We start from the raw sequence: 17,326 nt of genomic DNA on the forward strand, positions 1-17,326 counted from the left end.
CTGTTGAGAGGCTCAGGTCAGCCCCCATTGACACTGGAAAGCCCGCCAGGACCCTCAGCTTGAAACGTGGGTCTTGGGCAGCTGAGGGGGTCTCTGACTGGCTGAAGTCCCTGACAGCAGAGGGTCTCGCCCTGCCCCCCCATGAGATGGCTCCAGGCCAGGCGACCACCCGTTCACGGGTGCCCCTCCCCCAGCACAGATGCTTTGTCAGCTGTGTGGGGGGCCCATGGGGGTTGACCCAGCTCACCTCCGAGGGCTGCTGTAAGAATTGCCACAAATTTAAGGGGTGCCTTGGACAATAGAAATGTATCCTCGTGGGTCAGGAGGCCAGAAGTCTGAACTCAAGGGGTCCCTGGGGTTGGTTCCTCGTGGAGGATCCGTTCCGTGCCTGCGTCCTGGCTTCTGGTGGCGGGTGGCAGCCCTTGGTGTCCATGGCTCGTAGCTGCATCACTCCCATCTCCGACCCTGCTGTCACATGGCCATCCTCTCTGTGTCTCTGTGTCCTCCTCTTGCACGACACCTGTACGAGGTTACCACTCATTGGATTTAGGGCCCACCTTAATCCAGTATGACCTCATCTTAACTCATTACGTCTGTGAAGACCCTGTTTCCAGATAAGGCCACGTTGTGAGGTTCTGGGTGGACGTGAATGTTGGGGGGACAGCAGCACAATTCAATGGACCAAACTCAAATCTGCTTAGTTACTGGTCTGGGGAGTCGGTGGAGCTGCACAGCCCCGCCCACTTCATCCTTTACCTACCCCTTCCCTGCAGGGCCAAGGGATTCCTTCTCTCCTGCTTGTTGGGGAAGCAGGGTCCTCTCGAGCTAGACCCTGGGTCTGCCCCTTGGTCAGCAGTTAAAGCTCTCATCCTTCCTTACCAGCCCCTCTGCTGTGGCTCTGCTGGGGCCCCACTTCTGTGGGCCTCCATGCCCCGGGTCGGGCCCCCCAGGCCTCCCTGCTTAACTACTTCCTGCTCTAATGTTTTCTTCTTACTTTTGGTCCCTACGGAAGCTTCGTGGAGGAGAGAGCCGCCGTGTAGGGAACGCCTGTGTGTCCGGGGTGGGGCTGCTGATGGAGCTGGGCAGGCGGGGCTGGTATCCTGGGCTCTTCCCGCCGCCTTGGTGGGGAGTGGGGTGCGTGCTGGTCAGGAGCTGAGGTGTGAGGGGGAGGGGTGGGTAGGGCGGGTCCCGGGTGTGGCTGGAGAGCTGTCCTGTCCCTGGGTGGGGCGGTGATCAGTGGCCGGGCGCCTCTCAGGGTTCCTCTTCCTGCTTTAAGGGGACAAATGGTCTGGCAAACACAGGTGGGCAAGAGGCGCTCAGCATAGGGAGAAAGCCGAGGGTGCTGCCGTGTGGGGAAGGCCCAGGAGGCGCTGACCGTGGAGAGCCAGCAGACAGTGTTTGAGCGATGCCGTGGGCCAGCTGTTTCTCTGTGTGTGGTGGTAACCATTTTTCAGTGTACAGTTCAGTGGCATTAAGTACATTCACATTGTTGTGAGACCATCATCACCGTCCGTTTCTAGAATTTTCTCATCCTCCCGAACTGAAACTCCGTCCCCATTGAACCCTCACTCCCCCCTCCCCCAGCCCCTGGTGCCCACCATCCACTTTCTGTCTCTATGGCTGTGATTCCTCTACGGACCTCACGTAAGTGGAGTCACTCAGCGTTTGTCCTTCTGTGTCCAGCTTGTTTCACTGAGCATCACGTCCTCAAGGTTCCTCCGTGTCATAGCAGGTGTCAGAAGTCCTTCCTTTTTTTTTTTGGTTTTTTTTTTTTGCGGTACGCAGGCCTCTCACTGTTGTGGCCTCTCCCGTTGCGGAGTACAGGCTCCAGACGCGCGGGCTCAGCGGCCACGGCGCACGGGCCCAGCCGCTCCGCGGCATGTGGGTTCCTCCAGGACCGGGGCACGAACCCGTGTCCCCTGCATCGGCAGGCGGACTCTCAACCACTGCGCCACCAGGGAAGCCCAGAAGCCCTTCCTTTTGAAGACTGAGTCACATTCCGTCGTATGATGGACCCCATGGTATTCATCGGTTCACCCAGTTGATGGACATCTGGGTGGCTTTGCTTGTTTCAGTCGTTAAGGGTGGATACTTCTATCCGTATTCACATAGGAGGGTATAGGGTTAAGAGACTTGATCTTGGGGCCCCTGGCGATTGTGACTGAAGCAGGGTTTGGGACAGGCAAGGCTGTGCACTTCCAGCAGGCCTTGGGGTGGAACTGTGTGTGGCAGGAGGGGAGCCGTTGAGTGAGGGAAGCAAGATGAAAACAGTGTTTGGCAAACTGTCCTGGCCTTGCCGGCGTCCTTTGCGGCTCTCCTTCCCTGTGCTGAGAGACGGGGGAGGGGCCGAGGCCAGGAGCCTCTTAGTGACGGGGGAGGGGTGACAGCCTGTGCAGATGCAGAGAGAGAAGCTCAGAGAAGCCCAGAGCTTCTCCCAGAGTCGCTCAGGTAGTAAGTGGGAGTGGGGGCCGGGTGGGGCAGTGGTCAGCGCTCCCCATTACCCCGAGTGGCCCTGGTGAGCTCTGCGAAGCCAGCCTGCCTCCTGCTTGGCCCCAGCTCAGGTGGGTCAGGCTCCGGACAGGGGGACCAGGGGGCGCCCCGCGGAGTCTGGCGACCAACCCAGCCCCCATGGCACCTGTCCTCTGTGAGTACACGTCCCGCTGGGGTCCAGACGCTGGCTTAGCCCCGTCTCGTCTTACCGGCTCAGGGGCAGAGCCAAGGCAGGGCCTTGCCCGAGTGGATGGGGGCTCGGCAGAGCGGAGCAGCCCTGCTGGCGGGTATATATAGCTCTGAGCTCAGCCCGGGTGTGGGACGGGCGGGGGAGGGGCAGTCGAGGGACCAGCCGCCAAGCTGGCTCAGACTTGGTCTCCCTCAGGCTGCTCGCCACCCCTGCTTCTCTCGGGGACCCACCCTTGCCATCCTCTGTGCCCCGAGAGCCCTGGTCCTTACCCTCCCCTGCGCCCCACATCCAGAGGCCTCAGCTGGTTTCCAGGTGGGCAGCTGGCCTCAGGCAGGAAGAGCAAACTGCCCAGAGGAGGATTTGAGCCCCGGAGTCTCTGAGGACAAGGGGTCAGTCCTGCCCCCAGCTCGGCCCCCACACACCCAGATCAGGGTCACCCACCAGGGCCAAGCAGACATGCAGGTGACACGCAGGCTCAGGACAGATCCGCACTGAGCCTCCCCGCCTGTGGACCGGCTCCCGGGCCAAGGCTGCCCCTTCCCTGGCTCATGGCAGCCTTCGGTTTTGCCCCGTCATGGTGTGACCCTCGCCCTGGCACTGCCGGTCTCTCTGACCTCGTCGCCCAGCCTGGCTCTGCCCCCCTGGCAGGTGGCAGGAGGTGAGCGTGGCTCCCGTCTGGCCCGGGCGGCCTGGCTCCCCCTCCGGCTGCCGCGGCCCGGGGCTGGCTCTGTCTTGCTCTGGGCGTTCCTCGCCTCTGCCCGCCAGGGCCCTGGCTCTCCTGGAGGTTGCTCTGAATCTCCTAAGTCTCTGCCCTCTCCTTTCTCCCTTGTCTCCCTGGCGCCTCGTTTCCTGTTAGCCGCTGGGCGGTTCTCATCGAGGGCCCCACCACTCTGGACCAGGCCGGGCTGGGGCCGTGGTCTCTGCTCTCTGTGGTTGAAGGAGAGACAGGAGGAACATCTTTGGAAAGTAAACTGAGGGCCCTTAAGTTGTATGGAGCCAGTCAGCAGAGGGCTGGCTTATCTTGGAAGTTTTCTGGGAGGAAGTGGAGCTTGGCTAGGCAGAGGAAGGCGGGGGGGAGTGAGCCTTGGTCCAGAGGCGGGGCTTTGCCTGCTGGGTTTGGGGGTCCCCGTGGGGATCTGGGCAAATGTTGTGATAAGGGACCATCAGAGGTGAGTCACTAGCTAACGAGAGGCTGAGCAGGGGCTGGACCAGGTCGGGCTTTGGTCACTGAGGCGATGGCACAGGTCACGGAGCCTCATCCGAGCTTCTGCTGCCCCTTCCTCACCGTGGTCCTCGGCCCTCCGCCGCCCTGTGCTTCGTGTCCCTCTCTTCTGGCCTGGAGCCCTGGCGTCCTGCTTCTGGAGGCCTGACGATGGGCGCCTCTGTTCACATCCACTCTGTCCAGTGGCCAGTTGGGCAGGTTGTTTACCTCTTCTCAGCTTCAATGTCCCCATTTGAAAAATGGGGATAATAATGATACTACCTTTTGCGGGGTTTTGGTTTTATTTATTTATTACTTATATATATATATTTTTAAATAAATTTATTTATTTATTTTTGACTGTGTTGGGTCTTTGCTGCTGTGCACGGGCTTCCTCTAGTTGCGGTGAGCGGGGGCTACTCTTCATTGAAGTGTGCGGGCTTCTCATTGCAGTGACTCCTCTCCTTGTGGAGCACGGGCTCTAGGCACATGGGCTTCAGTAGTTGTGGCACGTGGGCTCGGTAGTTGTGGTTCGCAGGCTCTAAAGCGCAGGCTCAGTAGTTGTGACACACTGGCTTCGTTGCTCCGCAGCATATGGGATCTTCCTGGACCAGGGCTCGAACCCGTGTCCCCCTGCATTGGCAGGCAGATTCTTAACCACTGCGCCAGCAGGGAAGCCCAACTTATATATTTTGTGGGAAAATATGAAGAACTTAAAATGCACTATATGACCCTTTGTAAGTGCACAGCTCAGCGGCATTAAGTACACTTACACTGTTGTGCAGCCGTCACCACCGTCATCTCCAGAACTTTTTCATTCTTCCCAACAGAAACTGTACCCATTAAACAATAACTCCCCGTTCCCCCTTCCCCGCAGGCCCTGGTAGCCTCTGATCTACTTTCTGTAGATCATGAATTTGCCTGTTCTGGGTACATCACAGAAGTGGAATCATATAGTACTTGCCCTTCTGCGTCTAGATTATTTCTCTTGGGACAATGTCTTCAAGGCTCATCCATGTTGTAGCCTCTGTCAGAACTTCATTCTTCTTTTCAATCGCTGAACGATATTCCATTGTGTGAATGGACCACGTTTTGTTGATCCATTTATCTATTGATGTATATGTGGGTGTTTCCATCTTTTGGCTGTTGTGAATGACGCTGCTGTGAACCTGGGTATACGAATATCTCTTTGAGGCCCTGCTTTCAGTTGTTTGGGGTATATACCTAGAGGTGGAATTGCTGGATCATATGGTGATTCTGTTTAACTTTTTGAGGAACTACCAGACTACCTCCCACAAGTGGCTGCACCGTTTTACATTCTGCGAGCAACGTACAAGTGTTCTAATTTCTTTACATCCTCACCAACGCTTGTTATTTATTTATTTTTTTCAGTAGACATTCTAGCGGGTGTGAGGTGGTATCTCATGGTTCGATTTGCATTTCCCTAAGGTTAGTGATGTCGAGCATCTTTTCATGTACTAATTGAAAGAAGACACCATCTTTAGTGTAGCTGCTGGGACAGCGGTACCAGTGAACAGCGTGGGGCTGCAGAGCTGGAGGGGACCTCTTCCTGCCCTTAAGGAGTTCAAATGACTTGAGCCCAGGGAGGCACAGACCCTGTGCACCAGGGCTGGAGGCGGGAGTGGCCTTGAAGATGGCGTAGGATTTCACCAGAAGCCTCAGAGCCCTCCAGGGACAATGGTGGTAACAGCTCGGGTGTCAGGCCTGAAAAGTGTCTTCTCCACAAATAGCCTTCTCCTCCAGCTGCAGGTGTTTATAGCTTCAGTTGATCCCTAGCCAGGGCGCCCCCAGGCCAGGCCGTGGGCATTGGCGGGGGGCTGGCCTCCTCCCCAGCCCTGCCTGCAGGGGTGAGATGTCAGCTGCTGTAAAGGCACCCTGTGAGGCCTCTGCTGAAGCGAAGATCTGTCTACCTGCGGGAGGCTCGTGCCCTTTTCAACTTTGAAAACTAATAGCTTTAGTTTAATAGGACCTTATCAACAATATTAGCAAAAGAACTGTCTCTGATGACCCTTCTTAAAGGGCATAAACCCTGAATATGTTTACGGCCCTGGGGTAGGGCTGGTACAGGGAGGAAATGAGACACAGAAGAGGCCTGTCCCAGACAGGATTTAGCAGATGGGGTTTTCATGCTCCTGTGTGACTGAGGAAGAAAGAGCCTGGGGTGGCTGGCAGGACACGTGTGACCCTGGGTGTGGGGTTTGGAGAAGGGTGGTCGTCACTCTGTGTGGACCCTGCATTGGGAGTGCCCCGCCTTCAGCCCATGGTGGGTGGGGCTGTGGGTGTGACCTGGGGGCTTTGGACACATGTCCTCTGACAGATGGGCCACAGTCTGGTGGGGTGTCCTTTCCAGTCCCACCCAGGCCCTCTCTGGGGTTGGCCAAGGCCACCTGCCACACTGCAATGCCCAGCTGGCCTCCACGTGGTCCAGGTTGGCCTCCTGCCCCGGTCCGGGATCTCACCCTCCAGAGGGTGGGAGGCCCGGGGTTACGCAGCTGGTGGCAGAGCTGGGACGAGGATGCAGCTCTTGCCTTCCCACCAGCTCACCTGGATTTTCTACTCGTTTCCTCCTGCTGTTGCTCTTTTTCTTTTTGGCCACGCCGTGTGGCTTGTGGGATCTCCATTCCCTGATCAGGGATTGAACCTGGGCCATGGCAGTGAAAGCCCGGAATCCTAACCACTGGGCCACCAGGGAGCTCCCCTGCCATTGCTCTTTGCTGCCTTCACTGTGGCTTTACGGCTCTGCACACTCCTTACATCTCTCTGCTTCTCCCCCAGCTCTGGGAGCCTCCTGGCGTCTCAGTCATCCAGGGCACTTTGGCTCCTATGGCTCTGAGTACCGCTGTCCAGGAGAGAGTGAAAACACATGGGCATTGGGACTTCCCTGGCGGTCCAGTGAGTAAGACTCCGCGCTCCCAATGCAGGGGGCCTGGGTTCGATCCCTGGCTGGCCGGGGAACTAGATCCCGCATGCATGCTACAACTAAGACCTGGTGCAGCCTATATAAATAAATAGATAGATAGATAGATGCAGCCTAAATAAATAAATAGATAGATAGATAGACAGACAGATAGATAGATAGATAAATTAAAAAAATATTAAAACAAAAACAGGTGGACCGGCTCTTGGTCCAAATAGTTGGCTCTCCCTGCAGGACCTGGGCCAGGGCCAGGTCAGGGCCAGGAGCAGTGAGACATCACTAAGGACTTACTTCACACAGAGACCCAGGGAATCGGCCAGGGATGGGAGGGGTGTGGATGGTCCAGAGAGGCGGAGCAGAATGGTCTCTGGCAGAAGAAACTCCCAGCCCAGCCAGGGGAGACATCCGTGGGGAAAAAGCAGCCATTGTGAAGCCCTGGGTGTGGCCTTAGAAACGGATGTTCCTGTGGCCTTGGGACAGTAATAAACCATGTGACTTTGAATAAATCACTTTCCCTCTCTGGGCCTTAGTTTCTTCTCGCTTAGGCTAGCTAGAACCCCTGGCGCCCCCTGGTCCATCCCCTCAATCCTGTGTTAAAGAGAAGTTAGGAGATAGACTCTAGGACCACGCTGCGGATAGACTGAAGATGAGAGCAGCTGCACGAGCTGTTGTGAGGACGCACATGTGCGCACACGTAAAGCCTACCGTGTTCACTCTGTGTTTGTACAGGTGCCTGTACGTGCTCCACAGACGGTCGTTATTGTTACTGTTATCACGAGAGTGAAAGAAACTACAGCAGTTCCCTGTGTCTGTATAAGGCCTGGATTAGAGGCCAGCTGGTTTGCAGGCAGTTGAATGGCCGGGTCGACCTCGGGAGGACCTCAGGGGGTAGGAAGGGAGCTGTTTGCCCCCCTTGGCTGCAGACACGCAGAGAAACCCAGGGCTCCACTCCCACCCAGGTGATCCTCCACTGCTGAGCAGCAGGCCGGGCCTGGCTGGAATACGGTCCGAGGGGCCTGCAAGGGAGAGGAGGAGGCCTCTCCCGAGAGGAGAGAAGCACAACTTCCAACGTACAAAGACAGCCGAGCCAGGCTGGGACCCTGGGTCTGGCTCCTGTGACCCCACTGCTGGCCTCGTGCCTAGGGCCCGGGCCGTGCCTAGGGCCTGTCTGTAGGCAGAGCTCCTGGACCCTGTGGCAGAGGCAGAGGTGGTGCCGGGGCTGGGCGGGGCTCCGTCCTCGTGACATGGGGGTCATCTGTGACATGTGGCTTGAGGGTCTCAGCCGGGGCTGGGCGGGGGCCTCCCAGCTGCTGTTTAATGGGTGCTACAGAGGACACGCCACTGCGTCCAGCCAGGAGGCCCGCCCGGACTGGGAGTGGACTTCCTGCGGACCGATCACCTTCTCCGCCAGGCCCTGTGCCACTTCCAAGTGGCTGGGCCAGGACTCAGACCCGGGTGTTAGCCCTAGGTCTGCCGGTGGCCCATCCGAGTGGGATTTTCTGGGCTCAGTTTCTCCACCTGCCTGCCCTTCTGTGGGGGAGGTCGGATTTCCTGTGACGTCAGTGAGGCTCACACTTCGGGGCCCCTCACCTGCGTGGGCCCCTTCCAGGCGCCTAAACTTTTTCTTTTATATTTTTTTAAACTCTTATTTATTTATTCAGCTGCACCACATGCCTTGTGGGATCTTAGTTCCCTGACCAGGGATCGAACCCAGGCCCTAGTAGTGAAAGCGCTGAGTCCTAACCACTGGACTGCCAGGGAATTCCCAAAACTGTTTGTTTATTTATTTTTAATTAATTTATTTATTTTTGGCTGTGTTGGGTCTTCGTTTCTGTGCGAGGGCTTTCTTTAGTTGTGGCGAGTGGGGGCAAGTCATCGTTGTGGTGCGCAGGCTTCTCATTGCGGTGGCTTCTCTTGTTGCGGAGCACAGGCTCTAGGCATGCAGGCTTCAGTAGTTGTGGCTCGCGGGCTTTAGAGTGCAGGCTCAGTAGTTGTGGCACACGGGCTTAGTTGCTCCGCAGCATGTGGGATCTTCATGGACCAGGCAAGAACCCGTGTCCCCTGCATTGGCAGGTGGATTCTTAACCACTGTGCTACCAGGGAAGCCCCTCAATTTCCTCTTTTATAGCTGTTACCATTTGCTTTACATATTGAGGTGCTCCTATGTTGGGTGCATAAATATTTAAAATTGTTATATCTTCTTCTTGGATTGATCCCTTAATCATTATGTAGTGTCCTTCCTTGTCTCTTATAACATTATTTTAAAGTCTGTTTTGTCTGATATGAGAATTGCTATTCCAGCTTTCTTTTGATTTCCATTTGCATGGAGTATCTTTTTCCATCCCCTCACTTTCAGTCTGTATGTGTCCCTAGGTCTGAAGTGGGTCTCTTGTAGACAGCATATATACGAGTCTTGTTTCTGTATCCATTTAGCAAGCCTGTGTCTTTTGGTTGGAGCATTTAATCCATTCACAGTTAAGTTAATTATTGATATGTATGGTCCTATTGCCATTTTCTTAATTGTTTTGGGTTTGTTTTTGTAGGTCCTTTTCTCCTCTTGTGTTTCCCACTTAGAGAAGTTCCTTTAGCATTTATTGTAGAGCTGGTTTGGTGGTGCTGAATTCTCTTAGCTTTTGCTTGTCTGTAAAGCTTTTGATTTCTCTATTGAATCTGAATGAGATCCTTGCCGGGTAGAGTAATCTTGGTTGTAGGTGCTTCACTTTCATCACTTTAAATATGTCATGCCACTCCCTTCTGGCTTGTAGAGTTTCTGCTGAGAAATCAGCTGTTAACCTTATGGGAGTTCCCTTGTATGTTATTTGTCATTTTTCCCTTGTTGCTTTTAATAATTTTTCTTTGTCTTTAATTTTTGTCAATTTGATAACTATGTGTCTCGGTGTGTTTCTCCTTGGGTTTCTCCTGCCTGGGACTCTCTGCGCTTCCTGGACTTGGGTGGCTATTTCCTTTCCCATGTTAGGGAGGTTTTCAACTATAATCTCTTCAAATATTTTCTTGGGTCCTTTCTCTCTCTTTTCTCCTTCTGGGACCCCTATAATGCGACTGTTGGTGCATTTAATGTTGTCCCAGACATCCCTTAGGGTGTCTTCATTTCTTTTCATTCGTTTTTCTTTATTTTGTTCCACAGCAGTGAATTCCACCATTCTATCTTCCAGGTCACTTATCCGTTCTTCTGCCTCAGTTATTCTGCTATTGATTCCTTCTAGTGTATTTTTCATTTCAGTTATTGTATTGTTCATCTCTCTTTGTTTGTTCTTTTATTCTTCTAGGTCTTTGGTAAACATTTCTTGCACCTTCTTGATCTTTGCCTCCATTCTTTTTCCGAGCTCCTGGATCATCTTCACTATCGTTATTCTGAATTCTTTTTCTGGAAGGTTGCCTATCTCCACTTCATTTAGTTGTTTTTCTGGGGGTTTATCTTGTTCCTTCATCTGGTACATAGCACTCTGCCTTTTCATCTTGTCTGTCTTTCTGTGAATGTGGTTTTTGTTCCACAGGCTGCAGGATTGTAGTTCTTCTTGCTTCTGCTGTCTGCCCTCTGGTGGATGAGGCTATCTAAGAGGCTTGTGTAACCTTCCTGATGGGAGGGACTGGTGGTGGTAGAGCTGGGTGTTGCTCTGGTGGGCAGAGCTCAGTAAAACTTTAATCCCCTTGTCTGCTGATGGGTGGGTCTGGGTTCCCTCCCTGTTGGTTGTTTGGCCTGAGGCAACCCAGCACTGGAGGCTACAGGCTCTTTGGTGGGGCTAATGGCGGGTTCTGGGAGGGCTCATGCCAAGGAGTACTTCCCAGAACTTCTGCTGCCAGTGTCCTTGTCCTCAAGGTGAGACACAGCCACCCCCTGCCTCTGCAGGAGACCCTCCAACACTAGCAGGCACGTCTGGTTCAGTCTCCTATGGGGTCACTGCTCCTTCCCCCGGGTCCCGATGCGCACACTACTTTGTGTGTGCCCTCCAAGAGTGGAGTCTCTGTTCCCCCTGTCCTGTCGAAGTCCTGCAGTCAAATCCTGCTATGCTTCAAAGTCTGATTCTCTGGGATTTCCTCCACCTGTTGCCAGACCCCCAGGTTGGGAAGCCTGATGTGGGCTCACAACTTTCACTCTTCACTCCAGTGGGTGGACTTCTATGGTGTAAGTGTTTTCCAGTTTGTAAGTCACCCACCCACCAGTTACGGGATTTGATTTTATTGTGATTGCGCCCCTCCTACCATCTCACTGAGGCTTCTCCTTTGTCTTTGGATGTGGGGTATCTTTTTTGGTGAGTTCCAGTGTCTTCCTGTCGATGATGGTTCAGCAGTTAGTTGTGATGCCGGTGCTCTCGCAAGAGGGAGTGAGCGCACGTCCTTCTACTCCGCCATCTTGAACCAGGATTTCTGAGGGTGGCCTCTTGATTCAGCCTTGGCAGTGGGGAGAGGTCAGCTGGGGGCCCCATGTGGCCTTGGCCGTGCTCTCTGGTTACAGCCCAGGTGGCTGACAGCCCACTTGTCTTGCCTCTTCCCTGCATCAGCAGCTCCCTCACTCCCACTGCTGCGGCCCTCTGGGCTCAGCCATGCCCAGCAGGACAGGGCAGTTCCCGGAGGTGGAAAAAGGTAATAACTCCCGCTCAAACCCTCTGGCTCTGCCTCTCCCCACCAGCGCCCTCTTTATGGTCTAATCCTACCCGTGGTCAGTGCAGCTCAAGGCTCACCTGGCCGCCCAGCCTGAGCGGGCCCCTCCTTCTCTGAGCATGTGGCATGGTCCCGTCGGACACGGTCGCAGGGCCATCATGTGGGCACCGGGGGGTGAGCTCTGGAAAGCAGAGAACCCCTTGTCCTGATCTCATTTACGGTAAGGGAGGACATGGGGCCTGGTCGTCCTGGGGGATCTTGCAGCATCACCCCTAGGAGGCTGGGCCCACAGCAAGCACTCGTGTGACCCGTTGACGGTCTAGCTGGAGCCGTGGAGCTGTGCTTGGCTGGGTTCCCTGTGTCCGGGTTAGGGCCACGGGTTCCTCTCTGGAGACACTCTGTGTCTTGGCACCTGCGTCCCCCGTCCCCCTTGCTGCCCACAGACAGGGCAGACATCCTGTCAGGTCCTGCTCATTAATGGAGGTGGTGGGGACTGTGGGAGCTGCCCGGGGGAAGGGCCAAGGAGGAGGCTGCCAGGCTGCGGTGGGGGAGGCTCTGAGGGGGCTTTCCAAGCTGTGCGCCCACCGGCCAGAGGTCCACAGCCCTGTCACCCTGCTCTCAGGTTAGCAGTCCCCCAGCGAGGCCTCGGCTTCCTCTTGCTGCTGGGAGATCCCTGGGCTCTCAGGAGGGCGGGAGGGGCCCCGCAGAATCCTCACCCCAAGTGCCGCTCAGGTTGGGGAGGGCCGGTGAGGGGCCCTTGAGCTCGCCTGTCTTTGTCCTGGTCCTCCCGCTGAGTGGATGTTGGCGTCTCTGCAGGTCGGAATGAGCTGATCGCCCGCTACATCAAGCTGCGGACAGGGAAGACCCGCACCAGGAAGCAGGTGGGCCCTGGGGCAGGTACCCAGGCACTGGTCGGCTCCCAGGGTGGGCCCGGCCCTCCGCAGGACTGGGTGTGGGCTCTGGGGGCCAGCTTGGGAGGGGTCCTCTGCTGGGTGTGCCACAGATGGTCAGTTTCCTTGGGGTCCCTTCTGCCATCGCCTGGGAGGAGACCCCTCCCCATCCGACTGCACTTGTATTTAACGGGGAGAGGTGGGCCCGAGGTCCCATCAGTGACTGAGCCTTTCATTCATTCGTTCGTCCATTCAGTCTGTGATGGGATGGGGGGCTGTGGAGGGCCGAGGGTCAGGGGAGCCGGCCGTCGGGGAGACAGGAACCCCTCTTCCCGCCACAGGTGTCCAGCCACATCCAGGTTCTGGCTCGGCGCAAAGCCCGCGAGATCCAGGCCAAGCTGAAGGTAAGGCCAGGGCCGCAGCGGGAGGGCTCGGGTGGGCCAGCCTCCCGGGGCTGGGGCTCTTCTCCCAGGAGGAAAGGTCTTCCCTTGGGTGTGGGGGCTGACTGCTTATGTGTGGAGCCGTGAGCTTCTCAGTGCTGAGGAAAGTGGGGTTCAGCCTGTCACCTTTCTCCCACCTGCACAGAGGACGTTGACTGCGGGCCGTGTCTATGTGTCTGTGTGTGAATGGCCGGGCTCACAGCATCCTGGGAGATACAGGCCGGTCTCCTGCTGTGCTCCCTGCCCCCTGCAGCCCAGAGGAACCGGACACACCCTGAGTCCCATGGTTAGAGCAGCAGGACTGCCCTCCAGACCCCATTTCTTGCGGACCGTGTGGCCCCTTACTGCCGTCACCCAGATCCCGTGGGTGGCAGGCCTGCAGGGTGGGGTCCATGCTGGGGGAAGGGCTGGTGGGGCTCCCTGGATCAGCCCCACCTTGCAGGCCTGTCTGCCAACAGGCGACTGCTACACGGGGGGCCAGCCGCTGGTGGGAGTCCCCTCGCCACGGGACTCAGGCCTCCTGGACCCTGGACCCAGGGGCCCTTGGCTGGACCCTGGGAGGGAGCAGGCCACGCATCACGGTGGGTGTAACAGAAGAGTCTGGCTGCTTGGTAGGAGGAGCCAGCACTCGGGGCTGAGACCAGTAAATCACAGGCATTTTAATTTTATTTTTATTTTTATGTTTTGGCCGCACTCAGCGGCTTGAGGGATCTCAGTTCCCCGACCAGGGATTGAACCCGGGCCCTCGGCAGTCAAAGCGCGGAGTCCTAACTGCTGGACCGCCAGGAAATTCCCCACAAACATTTTTTAAAGCAGTGGAAGCCCTTTCGTTTTTCTCCCAAATTAAATATCACCCCGATCCGTTATCAGAGGAGCTACTCTGGTCAAAGCTAGGTTGGCGAGAAGCGGGGTAGGGACCCTTCGTGCTAGTCACCTCTCAGCCCCCATGACTCTTGAACCCGAAAGCATCCCAGAACCCAGTTTAAAAGCCCCTGGACTAGAGGACCATGGAGGCCCCTTCTGGCCCCGTTGTCCGTGACCCTGACACTGGAGGCTCTGATGGCGTGGGTGGGAACTCCCAGGAGGTTCCATTCCTCCTGCATCAGCCCAGCTGTCCCCCGCCCCTCACAGCTGTGGCCCAGCCCTCGCTCCTTTGTCCCCGGGACAGCTGGCTGGGCCGCAGCTGCTGGTCTCTCCCTCTCAGGCCAGCACATGTGTGCCCGGACATCCCCGGCCCTGCAGCCCACTTGCCCCTCACTCCCCGCTCTGGTCAGCCTGTGACTCGCCAGGGCCTGGTAGGGGACCGGGTGGAGAGCCGAATGTCCAGGGTTCTGTTTAGAGCCATCGAGGGGAGCTTTGCATTCCCGTGGGGGCCGGCTGTACGGCTCATGTGTGCTCGAGGAACGGAACCCGTCCCTGTCCACAGGCTCTAACGTGGGGCTGGGAACAGCCTCTGGACCGCCGGACAGGCTTCGAGGGGAGCCACGGACCCTTCAGTAACATGCACGTTTTCACGTATGTGCATTTCTCGAAGACTGGTCTGAGGATTTTGTCATATTCTCCAGAGGGTCTGGGGCCCAATGTAGTTAAGCTCCCTGGTGGATGGCAAGGTTAGAAGTCTGGTCTGGCCTGGCTCTGCCCTGGGCCGTGGGCCCTCTGCCATGTCACCCACCTGCCTCGAGATCCATCCAGCTTCCCCGCCTGTAAAATGACAGGGTTGAGCAAGGTGGTATCTGAGGTCCCCTCCAGCCGCAAAATTCAGTAACCTGGTCACTGCTGTCACCCCGCACTCCCACCCGATTCCTGTCCCACTCACTGGTCCCTGGCCATCGGGAGGAAGGGACTCAGGCTGCCGACACAGGGCTGGAGCTCTCTGCCCTCCCACCACTGCAGTTGTTAACAGAGGTTTGTGGGCCTCCTGGGGCGTGGCCTGCCACCCCATTTGTGTCCTGGAGGGAGCAGGCCTGGGCATGTATGGCATCTCCCTCCCGACATCAGCAGAGCCCTTGGGGAGAGACAGCCTGATGCTTTGGTTATCAGAGACAGCCTCAGAGCAAGGCCCGAGTTCGGCCCCAAAAGGACAGTGGGCTGGGGAGTCCCACCACTCAGCGCGGCCTCCCGGGCCCTCTGTGCTGAGGATGGGTGCCGGCAGGTCCTGACGTGCCCCCTCCTTGGTTTGCTCAGCCCCCCCGGGCCTGCAGAGGTCAGAGGTCACGGATGCGCCATCCCGGACGGACCTTAAGGGGCAACTGTCACGTGACCCCTGTCAACACCCAAGCCCCTAAGTCCTCTGAGCCTCAGTTTCTTCATCTTAGAATGGGGAGCCTACGAGTCCTGCCAGCCTCACGGGGGTGCTGAGATGTTCAGAACCAAAGTGAGACAGCGTTCTTTGCCTTCCGGGGGCCGTCTCGTGTGTGCCGCATGAGAGTAAGGGGTCCCTGAGAAGCCGAGTGGAAGGGCCTGGCCCCAGACCTCATCGCGCAGGATGCCGGGCGCACCACCTGGACCCTTCGGGCCTGACGCCGTGGTGATGCTACCCACCGGGCGAGTGAAGTCATATGCAAAACCAGCTGTGGGCTGAAAGGACCTCCCTCAGCAATTAGCTTGCTTATTACTCAGGACAGATTTGGGTCCACCAATCTGATTATTAAATAAAGGGCCCACTTATTTTTCCCTTTTAAAAAGTAATTCATCATAAAGATACAGAATTTCTAATCAGAGCTCCCGAGTTGACAGAAACCAACCTTTTGTCTCCAATGATGCTACCCATACTGAATAATACTTGCTGTTCAGTGTGGATGTGTGTCTTCTTTTGGACCCACTAGGCTTTCTGACACACAGTATGTTGTCTTATTGGTTTTGAAGACCTTTGGGATTGGAGAGCTCAGGATGGGGGACCACTGGCTAATACAAGTAGTAACCAAGTATTATTACTGTTGTTATTATAAGCAGGTCATACTGCTGATTTGTTCAGAGCCCCTGCAGGGTGAACCCATTTTGGAGGGGGTCTTTGGACCATAGAGGGGACCCATAGAGGGCAGATGGTTGGTATTCGCATCCTGACACATAACAGGTCCGGGAGCCATGGCTGCCCGTGGTACAGTAGAGACCCACAGGCCAGGGCTAAGACGGGGGCCGCGGGGGACCATCCCTTGTCACCATCCACGTGACCGAGGATGACCCCTGCCCAACAGATATTCATGCACCGTCTCCCGAGGGCCAGGTGAGGCCCCAGCCACCCCTGGTGAGCAACACCTGGGTGGTCCCTGTGTCCCTGAGCTTGGTAACAGGAGCGCCATGGTCTGGCAGGTGGCCTCCAAGTCTCTTTAAACCCTGATGAGACTGGCAAGGCGAGCGATGTGACCCTTGACGGATGAGGAGGGTGATCAGAGCCACCGAGTGACTTACTCGAGTCACAGGACCGGTTCCCAGCCCTGCAGGAACGTGAGCCTGGTCCCCAGGGCCGAGTCCAGGGTCTGACTTCCCTGTCACCAGCTGGCCCCGCCTCTCCCGGCCTGCCACGGTGCCCACACTGAGGCCTCCCTCGATGTCTCCCCAGGATCAGGCAGCTAAGGACAAGGCCCTGCAGAGCATGGCTGCCATGTCGTCCGCCCAGATCATCTCTGCCACAGCCTTCCACAGTAAAATGGCCCTCACCCGGGGCCCAGGCTACCCGGCGGTCTCAGGGGTAAGTGGGGCTGCCTGGAGTCGGAGGCTGGACTGCCCCGTCCTTCTCACTCCTCCCCCTTCCAAGGCACTGGCCACACCAGAGTCCTCACTTGAGTCCTCTCGGGCCAGGAGAGCCGGGGAAGGAGAGACCAAGGACCGAGGGGCCATGCAGTCGCTGGGACCGCCCTCCTGGGGGCCTCGGCAGTGACAAGGGTGCAGCCGCCCCGTCACACGGCCACCTGGGGGCTCTGCAGAGTTGGCCCCGTTTACAGAAGAGGAGGCTGAGGCCGGGCTTTGGGGCGGCGCCGGCATGTTCTGAGGAGCCGCTCTGCCCCGCCCCCAGCTCAGCCTCGTCCCCCCTCCGCCCTCAGGGGCTCCTTCCAGGTAAAGGGCTGATGTCCAGGAACAAAGTCCTCTCGAATTTTAAACTGAGAATGGGTCTCTTGGCCGTGGCCACGTGGGTCCCGCTCTAAGAACAGTCCAGAGACGCCCCTCCTCCCTGGGGCTGAGTCCTCCCAGGGTGTTGTAGGCTGTTGGGACTGACGCACCGCCAGGCCCTGTGTCCGGGGAGGCTCTCGTCCAGCATTTTTCCGAGTGTGTACAGAGGCCGCTAGTCTGGAAGGGCGTTGAGTGGACAGGACGACGGGACAAACGAGTGCACACGTGACTCGGGCACTCAAGTCTCAATAGGGTGCCTGACTCCAGATCTCTTGAGAGTCCTGCATGCCACTGTCACCAGGCATCTGTCCCCGAGGAAGGGGACGAGTGCCGTGTTTGCAAGCCTGGGGGCTTCTCTTGGGAGCCCCTTATCGGCAGGCGTTCCAGAGGCTGGAGGTCCTTGCAGCGCTCGCGGGGACGCCGTGCTGCCTGGCTCTAGGCAGGCACCCT

The 17,326-nt window shown here is 57.0% G+C and overlaps 1 protein-coding gene across 6 annotated transcripts in view; it reads left to right on the plus strand.

Annotated features, from left to right (window-relative positions):
• TEAD4 (TEA domain transcription factor 4) overlaps window positions 1-17,326 on the plus strand; it is a 67,934-nt gene that overhangs the window by 28,776 nt on the left and 21,832 nt on the right. For 3 of the 6 annotated variants that reach the window (XM_067756138.1, XM_067756137.1, XM_067756140.1), the window contains exons 3-5: window positions 12,256-12,320; window positions 12,671-12,733; window positions 16,329-16,457. In XM_067756138.1, coding sequence (XP_067612239.1) covers window positions 12,256-12,320; window positions 12,671-12,733; window positions 16,329-16,457 — 257 coding nt within the window. Of the gene's footprint in view, window positions 1-3,520; window positions 3,647-12,255; window positions 12,321-12,670; window positions 12,734-16,328; window positions 16,458-17,326 lie in introns of those variants that run through there. The other 3 variants (XM_067756139.1, XM_067756142.1, XM_067756143.1) reach the window with 2 other exon arrangements.

The sequence above is a fragment of the Pseudorca crassidens genome, chromosome 11 (genome assembly GCF_039906515.1).
Source record: "Pseudorca crassidens isolate mPseCra1 chromosome 11, mPseCra1.hap1, whole genome shotgun sequence".
Lineage (NCBI taxonomy): Eukaryota > Metazoa > Chordata > Mammalia > Artiodactyla > Delphinidae > Pseudorca > Pseudorca crassidens.